This window comes from Diorhabda carinulata, chromosome 8, assembly GCF_026250575.1.
Source record: "Diorhabda carinulata isolate Delta chromosome 8, icDioCari1.1, whole genome shotgun sequence".
Taxonomy (NCBI): Eukaryota; Metazoa; Arthropoda; class Insecta; order Coleoptera; family Chrysomelidae; genus Diorhabda; species Diorhabda carinulata.
The window spans coordinates 12,500,777-12,519,200 of NC_079467.1; the positions used below are offsets into that span (position 1 = coordinate 12,500,777).

The 18,424-nt window shown below is 34.3% G+C and overlaps 1 protein-coding gene across 1 annotated transcript in view; it reads right to left on the reverse strand.

The window, feature by feature from the left end:
* The window catches only part of LOC130897084 (ribosome-recycling factor, mitochondrial), a 30,580-nt gene extending 12,328 nt beyond the window's left edge, over positions 1-18,252 (reverse strand). Inside the window, exons 1-3 of the mRNA XM_057805669.1 lie at positions 17,508-18,252; positions 17,311-17,448; positions 16,778-16,988 (exon numbers count right to left, since the gene is read on the reverse strand). Coding sequence (XP_057661652.1) covers positions 16,778-16,988; positions 17,311-17,448; positions 17,508-17,685 — 527 coding nt within the window. The 5' untranslated portion in view covers positions 17,686-18,252. The remainder of the gene's footprint in view (positions 1-16,777; positions 16,989-17,310; positions 17,449-17,507) is intronic.
* Positions 18,253-18,424: the final 172 nt, after the last annotated feature.

The following is an 18,424-nucleotide window of genomic DNA, read 5'->3' on the forward strand; positions in this document are numbered from 1 at the left end:
TTTTAATATTAAAATGAAAAATCCATTGAATTGTGAGTATCAGTATCACAATTTATTTCATTTATTTGTGAAAGACACTGATTTAAAATAATGCTTATTAAAAAAATGGTTAATGTCTGTATTGTTTGCCTTTAAAATGGTTAATTATCAAATTTTTAATTTCAGGTGAAGAAACTACAAAGAAAGTTAGCTCAATGAATTATTACGCATATCGTTTGATGATTCGTCAAAATGCTGACAACTATTTGCTGCGGTTTCGTCAATTGTTTCAGCAGTATTGCGTTGACATGTATGTAAAAATAGAAACGGAACGTTTAACATTCATTAGGTTGAACCAAGCCAAACTGCGTTCTGAGGAGTACATCCATTTACGTGATGCAGTTAGTACTGAAGGAAATGCAGCTAATATTGGTCGATTAACTATTCTGCCGGCGACATACATTGGTAGTCCACGTCATATGCATGAATATGCACAAGATGCAATGACATATATTCGTCATTACGGTCGGCCCGATCTCTTTATTACTTTTACCTGTAATCCAAAATGGATAGAAATTACTCAATTGCTACTTCCCGGACAAACATCAAGTGATAGACACGACATCACAGCACGTATATTCAGGCAAAAAATTCGGTCCCTGATGAACTTTATTGTTAAACAACGCGTCTTTGGAGATACTCGATGCTGGATGTATTCAATCGAATGGCAAAAGCGAGGCCTGCCGCACGCACACATTCTTATTTGGTTAGTGGAAAGAATTCAGCCTGACCAAATAGATGATATCATATGTGCCGAGATTCCTGATTATGAAGTCGATCCAGACCTACATGATGTTGTTACTACTAATATGATTCATGGACCGTGTGGTGCCATCAATCCCCAATCACCTTGCATGGTCGATGGAAAGTGCTCTAAACGATATCTACGGAAATTAACGGCGGAGACTGTCACTGGCAATGATGGTTATCCGCTGTATCGGCGTCGATCACCAGATGATAACGGTCGAACTGTCACAACGAAAGTGAAAGAATGGATTTCGTTGTCGACAACAGGTGGATTGTTCCATTTTCGCCACTTATTTCTAAATCGTTCAAGACACATTGCAACGTTGAATACTGCAATTCAGTCCATAAAATATATTTGCAAATATGTCACGAAAGGCAGTGATATGGCGGTTTTTGGATTACAATCCTCGAATACCAACGATGAAATTTCACGCTATCAAGTTGGTCGTTATGTGAACTGTAATGAAGCGATTTGGCGTATATTCGCATTTCCCATTCACGAACGTCATCCTACTGTTACGCATTTGGCGGTGCATCTGGAGAATGGTCAACGAGTATATTTCACGGCTTCGAATGCTACGCAACGTGCTGAAACACCTCCAGCAACTACATTGACCAGTTTTTTGCAATCTGCCAAAGCGATCAGTTTGCACGAACTTTGCTTTACTCGGAGATGCCACGTTATTATACTTGGAATGCTTCATCGAAGAATTTTCAAAGACGGAAGCAAGGCGATGCGGTTCCTGGGTATCCAGATGTGCGTTCTACTGATGCTCTTGGTCGTATGTATACAGTTCATCCAAAGAATAATGAATGTTTCTATTTGCGGTTGTTGCTGGTAAATGTGCGTGGGCCAACGTCATTTGAGTCACTACGAACTGTTAATGGTGTAATATTTCCAAAATATCGTGCTGCATGTGAAGAATTGAAGTTATTAGAAAACGATAGTCATTGGAATACGACAATCGCTGAAGCCATTATCTCTGCATCTCCAAGTCAGATACGCACATTATTCGCTATCATAATTTCGACATGTTTTCCATCAAACCCATGTAACCTGTAGCACAAATACAAGGATAATATGTCAGAAGATATTTTACATCAAATTCGTGTCAGTTCCAGAAATCACGATATTGAGATGAATGAGGAGATACATAATCGTGCTTTACTCTTGATCGAAGATATGTGTTACCTCATGGGCGGTAATTTATTAATCAGGTTAGGAATGCCAGCACCATATCGTGAAATGAATGACGCATTTAATCGAGAATTGGAACGGGAACGTGAATATGATCACCAGGAATTAGATTTAGAAGTTCAAACGAATGTACCCCTGTTGAATTACCAACAAAAGGAAGTTTATGATACTTTAATGAAGGCAATCGATGATGAAAATGGTGGTTTATATTTCCTAGATGCCCCTGGTGGAACTGGCAAGACATTCCTCATGTCATTAGTTTTAGCAACTGTTCTGGCGAGATCTAACATAGCGGTTGCAGTTGCTTCTTCTGGAATAGCAGCCACATTGTTAGAAGGATGCCGTACAGCTCATTCAGCATTCAAATTACCGTTAAATGGCGCATAAACTTGTATTAGAAGCACTTAATCGAACATTAAAAGATTTACGCAATGACTCGAGATGTTTTGGAGAAGCAATGATTTTACTGTCTGGCGATTTCAGCCAAATACTGCCAGTAATTCTAAGATCTACGGCTGCCGACGAAATAAACGCTTGCCTCAAATCGTCAAATCTATGGCGCTATGTGAACAAACTGCAACTGACAATAAACATGAGAGTTACATTGCTTAATGGTACATCTGCTGAAGATTTCTCGGAGCAATTGCTGACTATCGGTAATGGTCAAGTACCTGTCGATGAATCGAGCGGATTAATATCATTTCCAAATAATTTCTGTAATTTTGTCTCATCAAAAGACGAACTTATCAACAATGTATTTCCAGAAATTATTTCTAACTACAAAAATAATGAATGGTTGAGTGAGCGAGCAATTTTAGCGGCTAAGAATAAAGATGTAGATGACCTAAACTACATAATTCAAAATAAGATCATTGGAACAATGCATTCATTCAAATCTATTGACTGCGTCACAAATGAAGATGAAGCCACCAACTATCCAATTGAATTTTTAAACTCTTTGGACGTGTCTGGCTTACCACCGCACAATTTACGCCTAAAGGTTGGCTCCGTAGTAATCATGCTTCGAAACTTAAACCAACCAAAACTGTGCAACGGTACGCGTTTGGTGGTTAGAAAATTGATGAACAATGTAATTTACGCTTCGATAATGATAGGAAAATTCAAAGGTGAGGAAGTTCTCATTCCGAGGATACCGATGATCCCAACCGATATGCCGTTTGAATTTAAAAGACTTCAATTTCCGATTGACCATCAACAAATCACAAGGCCAATCCTTAAAAGTTTGTGGTTTAAATCTAGAACATTCATGTTTTTCCCATGATCAATTATACGTGGCATGTTCACGGGTCGGAAGACCATCTGCGTTGTTTGTTTTTGCGTCTGATAATAAAACAAAAAATGTCGTGTATCACAAGGTACTTAAATGAAGAGCAACCTATGTACTAAAATACAGGAAATAATTATGAATGATTAATGTAGGTATTTAATTTTTTTTGTATTTTTTCCAATTAAAAAAAACTGCTTATTTATTTCCATTAAGGCGAAACAAAGTTCGCCGGGTCAGATAGTATCAAATATAATAAATTGATTATAAATAACGAGGTGTACGAAGGTAAAAGGCTTACTACAAGGCAGACAACAGGAAAAAGATAAAGATAGAAAAAGACTAGTACAAGAAAGATCTCCGGAAGCAAGCGCACTAAGTAAACAATTAAGAAAAACTAGCTGACCCGGCGAACTTTGTTCCTAATAACTTCAATTCTTCACATGCAGCACGATATGTTGGGAATATTACACCATTAACTATTAATTAACTACTATTAAAAGAGACTTTTGAAGTTTACCGTCAATAATTGCATTCTAAAGCTCGAAACAGTTATAGTTCTGTTGAAAAAATTCCAATTTTCGTCGCAAAAGAAGTTTGTAGTTTTGAGGTTAGGACAAAATGAATAACTGCTCCCAGTGCAACAAAACTTATGGACAGGATGAAATTTTTAAGTGTGATGGTTGTGCCACAAAGTTTTGTGGCCCCTGCTCGAAATTATCTACTACTGAGACTCGCTGCATGGCCCTAAAAGGAACCAGGCATCTAACGTTCTACTGTCCAGCTTGTAAAGCAAATATCGGCCAGATCCCGGATCTTAAACAATTGATTGTTGTGTTGCAAGACGAGATGAAAAGCCTCAGGCAAATGCTTCAAACACCTCAAAGCCAACATGTGCAACCAGCATCAAACTTTGATCGAGAAGAGCTCATCAATGAAATGATGGAGCGTGAAGAGCGTGCCAAAAACATTGTTATATTTAACTTACCAGAATCAAAAGCTAGAGATGTTAAAGCTAAGCAAGAGGAAGACATTAATAGTGTCAAGGAAATATTGCAAGAGACCGTTGGAGGTAACATCACAATAAACACAAAGTGCTTCCGATTGTGGAAGACTTCTGAAGGAAACTAGTTCTTGTTTCCTACAATTCTTCAACTGATTCGTCAGACTTAGAATTAGATATTACAGTCAATTATCAGAGCCGCCACGCGCTTCTAAGTTCCGTACAACAAAAATAAAAAAAATTATTTTAATATGAAAAAGTCATATTCATAATTCTTAGTTCGGCTTTCTTAGGAACATTTTGGTCTGGAAAAGAAAGGACCCAGAAGAAGGCCAAGGTGAAGAAAAGTTTACTTTCATTATAAAATACTTTGGCAGGTTATTTGATGCTAATATGATATTCATTAAGACTATTTCTCTATTAATATATGCGATGGTGTTCAAATAATGTTCGCTGAAATTTTTATACAGTGTGTTTAAAAAAAAGTGATCCACTCTTTAGAATAGATAGAAAACTGAAAAATATTTGGGGTTTGCTAAGTAAAAAAATTTTCGTAACGCCATCCGTATTCAAGATAAAGTGTATTGAAGAAAAAAATACACAGTTTTTACGATTTTGCCGCAACTACTGGCAACATTGTATTGAAATTTTATACGAATATGTTTTGGAAGCTGATAGATCCAATGAATTTGTTTTTATGTCTGACTGCCTTAGAGGACGCTAGTTACACGGTTTCTACAAGTGGTATTGAACATAGCTTCAAGTGAAATTAAATATCATTTAATTTTCCACCAAAAAGGTACAATTGATAAAACTCGATTCTGTGAACCGTTTTCGGAATATTTTGATTTGAAAATTATGAAGTAATAACCGATGCTGGTATGAAGTAATGATAAATGGATTAATTAAACAAAAAATCACAAGATGAGTATTAAAAAAAAACAAGGTTATAACATGAAATGGAATTAAATTAGAGTAGGTAGTAGAAACGAAAACCATTCCGAAAATGGTACACAGTATCGAGTTTTAACAAGAGTACCTGTTATTCAATCTAATATTGAAGAAGTTAAGTTCAATACTACTTGGTACGAACCGTGTAACTAGCGCCCTCTATGGAGTCATACAAAAAGAAATTCATTGGATGTATCAGCTTCCAAACCATATTCGTATAAAATTTCAATTACAATGTTGCCAGTAGTTGCGGCAAAATCGTAAAAATTTTTTTACTGAGCAAGCCCCAAATATTTTTTAGTTTTCTATCCATATTAGAGAGGGGATCACATTTTTTGACACCCTCTGTAGATGTTGAACTATACTTTATCCACAACTAATAAATATTTTTGTTGTAAAATTTTGCTACATTATTAGAAGCACTATTATTTTACTTTAACAATTATTCCATACAATATACTGCGAGGATGTATTGATATCTAGTTATCCTAGATAAGTTCCATGCATAAACAAAATATTGCGTTATCATAGCAACGATCAATAACTTATTAGAAGTGTCAGTGTAAAGTTTGACGTCAAAAAAATAAACCAGAGTTACGCGATACATTAAAAGAAAAAAGATCTCCACCGAAATTGTCAAAATCGATAAATTGGAGTATCCAGCCATCATCAAATACCTGTATTTAAAAGGGTTAAGAGATAAGCAGTATTACGAAGATATGCTTAAAACCCTTGGTGATCAATTTCCTTCGTATACGACCGTGAAAAATTGGACTGCAAGCTTCAAAGAGGTAAATTTTCCAATGAAGATGATGACCGATCGGGAAGGCCAGTTTCTGTGTCACTCCCCGAAAATATCGATGCGGTTAATGACATGATGATATCATGAGAAAAATTGCTTCAAAATGGATCCCTAAATGTTTGAAAGTTGACCAAAAGCGTACAAGGGTAGAACCATCGCGTTCGATCTGTGCTCGATTTGAAAGCGATGTGGACTTCTTAAACCGAATTGTTACTATGGATGAAACTTGGGTACATTTCTACGATCCAGAAACAAAGCAACAATCTCGTTGGTACAAAATTTAGAGCCAGGTGACGATCAAAGAAGAATTGCTTTTTGTGAATTTATATTAATTTAATCAGGAAGACAAAACTTAATTTGGACAGATGATTGTAAAATTCAGAATGGAATATTTTATATAATATATAATATATATAATAAATTTATAAGAAAACCAGACGATGAATTTAACGCCCATCATTGGAAACCGCCATCACAGCGAGGATGGCTACATACCTTAAGAGCCACCACTGAACTGTGGAAATTTCTAAAAACGCAAGGGGTCAAAACTTTGAAAACAAAATGTATAAATCAGGATGGACTTGAAAACCTTTTTGAAAATATTCGTGCAGGCTGTGGTTCTAATGAAAATCCTACTGTGACACAGTTTATCGCGTCTCTGAAAACACAAATTATTAATGGACTCACAAATCAGGGTTTGAAGGGAACAAATTGCGAGGAAGATGAATTAACTCTTTTAAGTAATTTACGTTCCTTGTTAGAACCTGCTGCTGGTGTTTCAGAATCCGTTGAAAGTATGAACGAATCAAGTATTGAAATTGCAGGCACCTCACTAAGTAATTACAGCAACTCTAGTGCATTTGCTGTTGACATTGCAAATGCTGTAGAAATTGGTTCTCTTCAGACATTATCGGTTGCTTATGTCAGCGGTTTTATAATTAAAAAATTATTTTTAAACTTTGTTTGCGATAGATGCAGTTACATCTTGAGCTCAGATGACACTGAGCCATGTAATCAATTTATTTCCAGTAAGGAATTCTTAAATTCTAATAAATTGTTTTATCCTTCTAAACAGTTTGTTATTGCGGTTGGTATTGGTATTACAGTTTTAGAGAATAAGCTACCGATTATTTGTGAAAAGAATAACCTACAAGATGTAGCAACAAATTTGCTTAACCAAGAAATTGATTTCTCATTTATTACTTGTGAGGAACATTTTTATTTTTTGAAAGATTTTTTACTTAAAAGTATATGTAGAATCTGAATCCCATGGTACTGTACAAGACTTGTCCGAAATTTAAGATCTGAAGCCAGCCGGCAAATGTCAGCACGCACAAAAAGAAAAATTTTGCATAAATAATAACAATACCATTAAATGTCTACTTCTTGGACAATTCATACACCTACAGTACCATCAAATTCTGATTCATTGGGTCCACATTTACAAACAACTTTGTCCTCTTGCATAACGTTTTGTTTCAGTTTTCTTGGAATCCCTATGATCTAATGTTACTAGTTCTCATTCAGTCTGTGTTTGTTATGAAAAGATGTGGCATAGCATTATTATTATTGTGAATCTTTGTTGTACTTATGCAAATACAATTTGACAAAGCTCAATTTTTGTTTCAATTATTTTTCTACATGTTTAAAAACATTTTAAATTAAATTTTAATTCAAAATTAAAAATCCCGCTATTCGTCGGCCAAGAGCGCCACCTAGGTACGTTTTATATCGCGATGAGAAGAACAACAACTGTTTCTCTCGTCTGCCACTTCCAGATTATTGAGTTGCGTGTCTGGTGTGATCTGTGATCTCATGCGATAGAAGAGGGCACAACATAACAGCTGATTGTATCCCGACCTTTTACAGAGAGAGAGTGCGCATGCTTTCTACTCTTGAAAACAAAAACGAAAGCGATAGACGCGTACATGCTGAGCATCATTTTGGAGTAGTTTCGTATTAAAATAAAGGATTGGTATTTAATTTTTTTTTATCAATTAATTATATATGTGTGTATATTTTGTTACAATAAAGTGTATATACCACTTTAGTAAATAAAAAGGTTATAGCAATACATGTATAATTCTAATCTTGCAAATTTTATTCCAATGTTTAGCAGACAAAATTAAAAACAACAATTAAAAAAATTATTTTATTTATTGTAATAAATAATAAATACAAAAGTTTTTAATTTTTAAATGTTATTGAGATTCCGAGTCATCAGACAGATAACTGTGATCTCCAACTTCTCTACCTTCTTCATCATTTTCTATTTCAGTTGTTTCGATAATGTCTTCAATTCTTAAAGGTGTATGTTCCCCAATGAATCCTATTGGTCTTAAATATTCATCGAAGAACCAACCGCAGTTCTCAGGCTGAAGTTTTACACATATTGGATCCGTTGCATTAAGCCACATGGAATTAACGAAAATAGTTCGTAAAATGATATCCAGCATGGTGGTATGGAGTTGTAGTCGAAGCTTTTTATTTTTTTTAAACTGCTCGCTGTCTTCTTTGAAAGAGTAATTTTTAATAAAAATGCGAAATCTCGCATCATTCTCGTTGGTGAAGTTCTTGATGCCATAGATACTAGCAGTATCTTCATTTTTTCGTCAATGAAAATATCAGCAGGATCTGTTAATGATGCAAAAACTGTTTGATATCTTTCATTTTTTGAAAGTAGCTGAAAAGGTTTTACTTCGCCTTTATATGGAAGGCGGGAAGACTTTGGCATCATTTGATTTCTAGCTTCAACGCTAAATCGGTGCAATTAATGCAATTTACAGGTTGATTGTTAGTCTTTTTTGTTGCTGAAGTGGCTAGCTAAATTTCTGATTCAGTATTTTTGTGCAAATTGTTTTATTTATAAATTTTATAAAGTTTTTGATTTGAATAGATGAATGGAAAAATCCTCACTTAATTATGTTACAAAAAAAACGGATATCAGATCAGTCTCTTGTTCATTTTATAAACAACAGTTCTTCGAGTTAATTAAAAAAAATGTGTGTCGAAAAATTTTATAAAATCGTGGGTAAATTTAATTAACAATTATTTAAACACGGATAGAAATAGAAGTGGCATTAGCTATGTTAATTTTTAAGATTCAATTGTTATGTACTTACTGTATTTTCAGCACAAAAATTATAAAATTCTTCGTTAAATTTATTTTTCAAATCGGTCACTTTTTTGTAACATGTGGTATGATAACCATAAAATTCAAGTGAACAATTTTTAAAAGTTTCATCATTAAAATCTATCACATCATTACCAGAATCACAGAAAAAACAATTTTTGGCCATTTTTATCAATAATAAACAGCAATCCTTTTTTCAATCGCAACTACATCAACAATCTACTCCAAAATGATGCTCAGCATGTACGCGTCAATCGCTATCCTTTTTGTTTTCAAGAGTAGAAAGTATATGCACTCTCTCTCTGTAAAAGACCGGGCTACAATCCGCTGTTATGTTGGCAACCCTATATCACCGTGTTCGTAATAAAATAAACTTTATTTCTATTTAAGTTTCATTCATTAACCAGACCGGTGTTAATTACTAGTTTCGATTTACCTGTTCATACCTGGCAACCCAGGAGTTGTGACAGGAAAAAAATGGGCAGCCTAACTTTTGCATATACTATGGATTGCATAGAATTTATCTGTTAACCAAACTGGTGAAATATTTGGAAAAATTTTTTTTAATTAATTAAAAATATCCTGGACAGAAATTTGCTAGGCAACCCATATGCAATATATTTTTTGATATATTAAATTACATAAAAAAAATGTTTGATCCATTAACCAGCTCTGTGAAGGTCGTTTTATATCGTGATCTTAGACTATAAAGAGAAAAATGGGGGTTGCCATTTGAAAAAATTAGCCATTTCGAAGTTTTTAGATAACGAAATTCGGCACCATTTCCTGAAAACCCTATATAAATTTTTGTCAAGGTTTTCACAGATTTGGAAGTGTAAGTGTTATTTGTCCAAATCACACAAATATTACACCTGACTCACATAAACTTAGAAATATAATTTTTCTACGACCGTGCGTTTTAACCTACTTTCCCGCACGCATTTTAGTTTTGAAGAGTGCACTAGTGCGGGAAAGTGACATTCTTCAAAGGAGAAACAAATATCAAAACTGGTTTGATATCAGTTGCTATGACAACCCAAGCGTGTAATTGTTACTAAAACGTCAAAGTTGTTCAAAACGTCTTGGAAGTGACCGAATAAGAACAATCTTCTATTAAATTAAACCACATTAAACCGAATACAATACAATAATATTAATGGATTCATCCGACGAATAACTTCCCGAAGCCGTTTTGAAGGCTGCAAATGAAGCTAATTCCGAGCTGCTACCTGCCAAATCCAGACTAAAGTATGAGAAGCAATACGACCATTTTGTTACATGGTGTAAGGAGAAAGGGGCCAAAACTTATAAGGAAGAGGTATTTCTGGCGTATTTTTCAGACCTAAGTAAGGTTTTGAAATCTAATACATTATGGTCCCGCTATTCGATGGTAAAAAGTTTCTCTGTACTCATCATCATCATCATCTATCAGCCATCTTCCATCCACTGCTGGATATAGGCCTCCTCTAGTTTAAACCATCTATCTCTATCTTGAGCTGTATGTATCCAATTTCCTACAATTTTCTTTACATCGTCACTCCATCTTGTTGGCGGCCTGCCTCTACTTCTCTTATCCATTCTTGGCCTCCACTCCAATATTCTTTTCGTCCATCTATTATCCGTCATTCGGGCTACATGGCCTGCCCATTTCCATTTCTTTTGGGCTATAATTTCAATAATGTCCTTAACGTTTGTTCTTCTTCTTATGTTCTCATTTGTAATTCTATCCCTTCTCGTAATTCCCAATATTGCCCTTTCCATTGCCCGTTGCGCCACTCTCATCTTTCCTGCAGTTTGTCTCGTGAGGGTAAGCGTCTCTGCACCATAGGACATCACAGGTATAACACACTGCTCATATACTTTTCTCTTTAGGCTTATTGGTAAGTCTGATTTCAAGGTACTACTCAACTTGCCAAAAGCTATCCATCCTAACTGTATTCGACGCTTTATCTCACACGTTTGGTTATCTCTTCCTATCCTCACTTCATGGCCTAGATATTTATAGTCATATACTTGCGCTATCGCACCTCCATCGATAATTATGTTATCATTTGTTACCAGATTTGTCATAAATTTGGTTTTGTCTAAATTTATTTCTAGACCAATATTCATTGTGGTTCTTTTCAAATCCGTGGCCATCTGCCGAGCGTCTTGCATATTGTCGGTGATTATGACGATATCGTCTGCGAAACGCAGGTGGTTTAGATACTCACCGTCGATATTTATACCTTTCTCTTCCCAGTTTAATTTTTTGAAAGAGTATTCCAACACACATGTGAAGAGCTTAGGAGAGATAGTGTCTCCTTGTCTAATCCCGCGTCCTACATGTATCTTATTTGTTGGTTCGTGGAGATTTACATTTAGAGTTGCGTTTTCATATATGTGTTTAATGAGCTTTGCGTATCTGTAGTCTATCCTACATTGTTGCAGGGCTGATAAAATTGCTGGAAGTTCAACTGTGTCAAACGCCTTTTTAAAATCGACAAATATCATTACGAGGGGCCTATTATATTCTATGGATTTTTCTATCAGTATCTTAATCGTTTGCAAATGGTCGTTTGTTCCATACCCTATTCTGAACCCCGCCTGTTCTCTGGGCTGATAAAAGTCTAACTTTCGTTCCAAGCGTTTCGTTACGATCTTAGTGAACCATTTATAAAGGTGAGAAAGCAAGCTTATAGGTCTATAGTTTTCAAGGTTCGTTATATCCCCTTTTTTGTGGATGAGAATTATCGTCGCATTTCTCCACTTTTCCGGGATTTCCCCCTTTTGTAGACATAGATTGAAGAGGGAGATTATTTCTTTTAAAAGTTTCTCACCCCCAACTTTGACAGCTTCTATCACAATTTGGTCTTCTCCTGCCGCTTTCTTGTTTTTCATTTCCGTTAGGGCATTTTTTGACTCTTCAATTGTTATTTCGGGTACAAGTTCTGAACCTTGGTTAACGACTTTCATTTTATTTTCTGCAATATTTAATTCTTCTCTTCTGCTCCTATATAGTTCCTTGTAGAATTCTTCTACAATTTTTACCAATTCTCTCCTATTGTTTGTTTCTTTTTTGTTGTTATCCTTGAGTTTGATGATTTCCTTTTTCCCATCAGCTAGTCTCCTTCTAAGCACCTTCATACTTTTATTTTCTTCGATTACTTGTCTGGTTTTTTCTGTGTTATATTTCCTTAAATCTTTCCGTATTTCTTTTGAAATAGTCTTATTTAGTGTTCTTATTTCGCTTGTATCTTCCTTTTGTTGTTCTACTAGAAGTCTTCTTTGTCTAATTAGATCTTTTGTATTTTTGCTTATTTTTTCTTCTTTATCTCCATCTCTTTTACAGTATTTTTGTTGTGCTTTTAATATTGTTCCAGTGATTTCTTCATTTAATATGTTTATGTCTAGTGACTGGTTTGTGTTCAGGGATTCAGTTAAGAAAGTATTATACGCATCAATATCTTCTGGGGTCTCCCACTTTATTTGTTGTTTCTTTCTTATCATTTTTTGTCGTTCATTTCTGGCGTTTATTCTTACAGTTGCTCTTACAGCTCTATGATCACTCCCTATACCGAATTTATTTAGAACTGTAACATCTGTGACAAATCTTTTCCGCGTCGTGATAAAGAAGTCTATTTCATTTTTGTTCTTCCATTTGGGTTTACCCAAGTCCATCGTCTATGCAATTTCTTTTGAAAGAAGCTGTTCATTACATATAACTTTTGATTGTGCAGGAAATCTATCAATGTCTGTCCTCTCTCATTTCGACCATCTATTCCAAAGCTTCCAATTACCACCTCCGACATATCTGTTTGTTTTCCAATTTTGGCGTTAAAGTCCCCCATAATAAAAGTATAGTAGCATCGATTCTCTTTAAGTGCTATTTCTATGTCACCATAGAAGATGTCAACTTCCTCATCTGTGTGGGCTGTCGTAGGAGCGTATACTTGAATAATTTTAATTTCATACCTTTTACTTATGGAAAGTGTTATATATGCCACTCTGTCTGATATAGTCTTTAGAGTGACTATTGATTTTTCAAGTCGTTTGTTTATTAAGAATCCTATACCACCGTCAGGGCTGTTGGGATTTTCATTTTGATAAAAGAGATGTCCGGACTTCAATTTAAGAAGTTGTTCTTCTTTTCTTCTTGTTTCACATAAACCGATTATATCCCAGCTTATGTCCTTAATCTCCTCTTCCATTTCTAGAAGTTTACTACTTGACGATAATGTTCTTACATTGTAGGTTATGATTTTAAAGATCTTAGTGTTTCTACTTGATTTGCTTGTCGGTTTTTTGTCCCCCCCAGAATCCATGGGACTGACTGAAATTTCTTCAGCACAAGATTTTGGACGATCTATCCTACTTGCCTGGGGTCGTTCCGTAATTGTTTTAAAACTCGACATAACTTTGAGGGTTTTTTGGCAAATAAAACGCCACGCTTGCCATTGCGTGTTGGCGAGTGTGTATTTCAGCCGCTCCTAACATGGAGATACAGACGCTGTTTGAAGCCGCCCACTCTGGGTCAGACGCCTCACCGTTGTAGGTTTCCTTAGCTTCACTTTCATCTCTTCGAGACCTTACCGGCAAGGGTGGCCCTACCAGTAGCTATGCTACCGCCGGCATCGCTCCCTGGATATTGAAAGTTACTGAGCCCTCTCACCACGCCAAGGTGAAAATCCCCGAGAGAGGATCTCTGTACTACAAATGACTTAAAACCGTTGTCGTCACCGTCATCGTCATCTTTATGCGACCTGCAACCGATGCCATCTTCACCGACGTCATCTACCTTCCAGTTGAAACCAAATAACTCCACTGGGCCGGCAATTCTTACTAGTCTACAGAATACAACAAATTGTGTTTTCAATATTAATATTTATAATAATTATTAGTTTTTAGTTAAAATTTTGTATATTATTATGTTTGTTGGAATAAAATAATTTTTGAAAAATGGGTTGGTATACTTTTTTGTATATACGATCGTAGAAAAAATAATGTTCCTAACTCATGCGTAAAGTGTCTTTCCCGCACTTGACCGTTTGCCCGAACTCCGCTCCGCGTCGTTCGGGACAACTGCAGTCGCGTGCGGGAAAGTATCACTTTGCGCACTTGTTACGAAAATAACTATTTTTTAGTGGAGGGCTGCATGTGTCCAAAAATTTCGAAATGTGAAATAATTAAAAAATGGTGGACTTTAGGCTTACTATGCCTTATATAAAGTTAAATTGAAATTTCGCGTAGATTCCAGAAATTTAATAAAAGCCATAGCATTCCATTTAAAATAACGAAGTTTGGGACCACTTCCGGTATAACCGGAAGTTTCAGAATTATTTTAGCTGAAACGAGCATTCTGGAAAACCCATGCAAGCAAATTTTCAGAACACTAGTCCCAGTACTTTCCCATATACATATCGATGCAGCTCGTCGTGAAGGACCCTGTATATATTATACTTACTAAATCAAGTCTAATTGTTCTTTTATTGTATAATTTTCTAATGACAATAAAGCTTATCTCTCTCTCTCTCATAAAACATGGTGGCCTTAGTGGACACTATACTAGACCATTTATTCAGATCTACCTTGCAGCTCCTTCAGTTCACCATTAATTAATCGATTAGCGTAGTCATATTTTAAAAACTTACTAGAAAATCTAAATACATCTCAGCATTGAAATGTTTCTCAAAAAATATGGTCCTACTACATATTCACCAATAATATCTACCCACCCATTCAACAACAATCTAGTTTGACTATGTCACTATGTAATATGGATTAGTTGATGAATATTAGTGAAAATTTTGCCTATTAACACACCATTGTTATTTAATGTGAATTTGTCACAAATGGGACATAGTCGAAAAAGTCTCTCTGTTGATTAACTTATCGTAAAGCCCGCCTACAAAATCTAGTCTTTTTCAAAATCAATTTCAGTTAATTCCTATGGCAAATAAATGTGTTAAGGGTTCATTTTATTTTTGTTAAGGATCTTTGCACACTGTAGTAGCCGAGTTCTTGTTTGGTGCCAGTTACTGAAAACTCATCCACACTTGTATGTAGGTTTTCAGTAACTGTCAGCAAACCATTAACTTCATTTTCTTCTCTCATAGAAGTTTTTAATCACACATTCTTTTCATAATTAACTAAAGCAGCGCAATTGAACCACTCCAAGCTTGCTTTGGTAGGTTGCTGCCTTGCAGGAAAATGTTACAAGGTATACCTTGCTGATAGTAACACATTTTATTGCATTCTCTAGATATCCAGATCATATCAAACATTTCATCACTACCGAATTTCAATTTTGCCACAGTTCAATTTCTTCAAAGCGCTAAAAAATGTACTAAACCACTAAATCAAAAAACATTAATGTACCTAATGTCATGTCATGTCAATTATTTGTTTATGACAAGTAAATTGTAGTCAACTCACAATAATTGTTAAATGATTAGATATAGGTACATAATGATTGTTTTCCACAGAAAAATGAAAACATCTCAAGAAGTAATGATTTACTTTGTAAGGAATACTTGATAAAGAAAGAGTATGCTGGTAGTACTTTTTGATACTCATAAAATACAAGGTATCATTTGAAAAAATCGAAAAAATAATGTATCAAGAATTTGATTCACCCTGTATCAAATTCAATAAATATTAACGGAATGTATAATTTTCTAGAACTTCTACTATCAATTGCTTTGGTCGCAACATATCTTCATTCTTGAATTTCTCTTACTATTGAAATTGTTACTATTTTTATGGAAAACTGGTTATTAGTTTTTAAACACCCTGTAGAACACGTCACAACCCTATATTCTTGAAATGGGAAAGTCAAGCTGATTCCAAATATGCAATAAAATATAGGGTGTTTCAATCAAAAAAATGTAATTTTGATATGACTCATCATTCTGGAACACCCTGTAAGATTGTGATTTTATTGAACTTCATCCCATTTATCAATCACCAGTGTATATGCAATTTCAATCCCCAATTTTGAATTTATAAATATTCGAAAGCTTTCAATATATACTAAAGGGTATACTTTGATATTTTGAATATGTATGTGTCCTTCCTCGGAGAAATAATTGAGATTTGTGGTATAAAATTCAATAATAAAATATTAAATTCATCTAGTTCAACAATTAATTTTCAAATCGACCAAGTAACTACATACATATGATTTACTATCCATATTAAATTCCTTTCTGAATTTGGAAAAATCAGGTATAATTCCCAACACATTAAAATAAATTTTCATGTACCTTATCTCTTTATTTCCTTCCTTAAATAAAGTTAGCTCTAAACAGAGTGAAAGGTGAACATTGTTACATACTAAACACTTGTACAATTATAATTGAGTTTGAATTGCTTATACATATACTTTTGAAATGTCCTTGATTGCTTGATTCAAAATTTCATTCATTTTTTCTCATATCAATATATGTCAAAATAAGGAAAAGATCCGATAATATAAAAGTTTTTGTTAATTTTATGTTGAGTATAAAATTATTCACCTGTCATACAAAATATGTAAGTCAAATCTTAAATGTGGGCAGAACACTTCAACTATTAACCTACATGCTAATAATGTAAATATGGTAGTTGGTAAAGTGAAATATCTGAAGAATAATACATACTTTGGAATCGGAATATAAATTGTGGTGCCATCCTGTTGTGGATTCAAGTTCATTCCTGATTTTGCTAATGCCTTTAAAGCTGCTGGGATTGCCTGAGGAAATGTAGACATATTTATTACTACTGTCTTTGGATTTTTTCTCACAATTTGAGCAATTTCTTGAAGAAGGTGTTCATTCCCATCTAAACTCACAGATACCATTTCGATGGAACCTGAAAATTAAAGAAATATTAGTCTACTTTCACATTCTTTCCTTCACTGCTCTTATTTGTGAGTGAATCTGTAATCTAACAATATAATTTTGGGGTACGCAAATACCTCAATTCCTTCTCAACCTTAACACTATTATTTAAAATAGATTTATTTTTTATTCCTAATATTCTATTTTAATTGAAAAAATTCACCTAGTCACATTATTCAATTGAAATAAGCACCATATTTTTGAATGTTTAAATTTACATACCTATATGTCAATAATTACAGTATTATCAATTCTACATTGCATTTAATCATAAAATAGTTTCAATAAAATACCTGTTGTTGATCTTATTGATAAATGTTTTATAAAATTTTCTTTTAATGTATCGATAGCATTTTCCATTTGCTTTTTCATTGAATCCAAATTGATAACATCAGTTAGTTGACTTTCATTAATAAAAACTTTTGATTTGCCTAAAATCATAAAAATGTGATCTAACTGAAGAACTTCGTACAAATTTATTAATATGCACCCTTTTCTTTCTTCCTATCTTTTCCTTTGGCATAATTCCTAACTAATAGGAAGTTACATGCACTTTTCTGTTTAAGAAAAATAGTGTTAGAGTAACTATTAATTGCTCTTGTCGAAGGACCATAAGCATGTTTACTAATTGTATTGGTGATGGTTCTAATAATCCGATTAGCGAACATTCTGTATTTCTTTAAATACCTAAATGTTGCAAAATATAAATAACCCTGACATTTCTACCATGCCCGTAGTGTGGAAAAATATTAATAAAAGTATAACTTTTCGAAAACTGCGATTGTGATGATCCGTTCATTAGGTTTGTTCCAGTAGACTGTAATTACTTGATCATGCGTGATATCAGTTGTATCAAAATCAAGTAATAATAAAAACTCTTTACGTTCCAGCAACAAATTGAACTTGTTCAGTAGTAGTTCGAGACGAGCAAAAATTTTTTGAATAAATTATGAACATATGAATCCGCGAAAGTCAACACATATTTTAGAAATTGTATCGAGCTTTACCAAGTTGTGTAATATATTTAAAATGTAGTTAGGGTATTTAGTCAGTATTGGAGATGGAAGTGAAACTATAAAAACCAAAATTATTGTTTTCCACTTTTCCCTCCTTGTGTTAAAAATAATTGATGGGTACTTGAGCGTAATATATTATATGATCAGAGCACAATGCTGGAACAAACCATCTGAATGTTATAATATTTCACTGATCGTTTTCACTAACGCTGGGAAACTGAATAAAGTAAACGAGGCATGCCATATGATAAGCATATGCTAAATGAGACACATTCCAGGCCAATCAGAAAGTTGCACCAATTGCATGCGGAACCCACCAAATTGAACACAATGTTGTGGTTGTTGAAAATCAACTGTCAAGTGTCAATTTGTCTTGTTTCTGATGTATTTA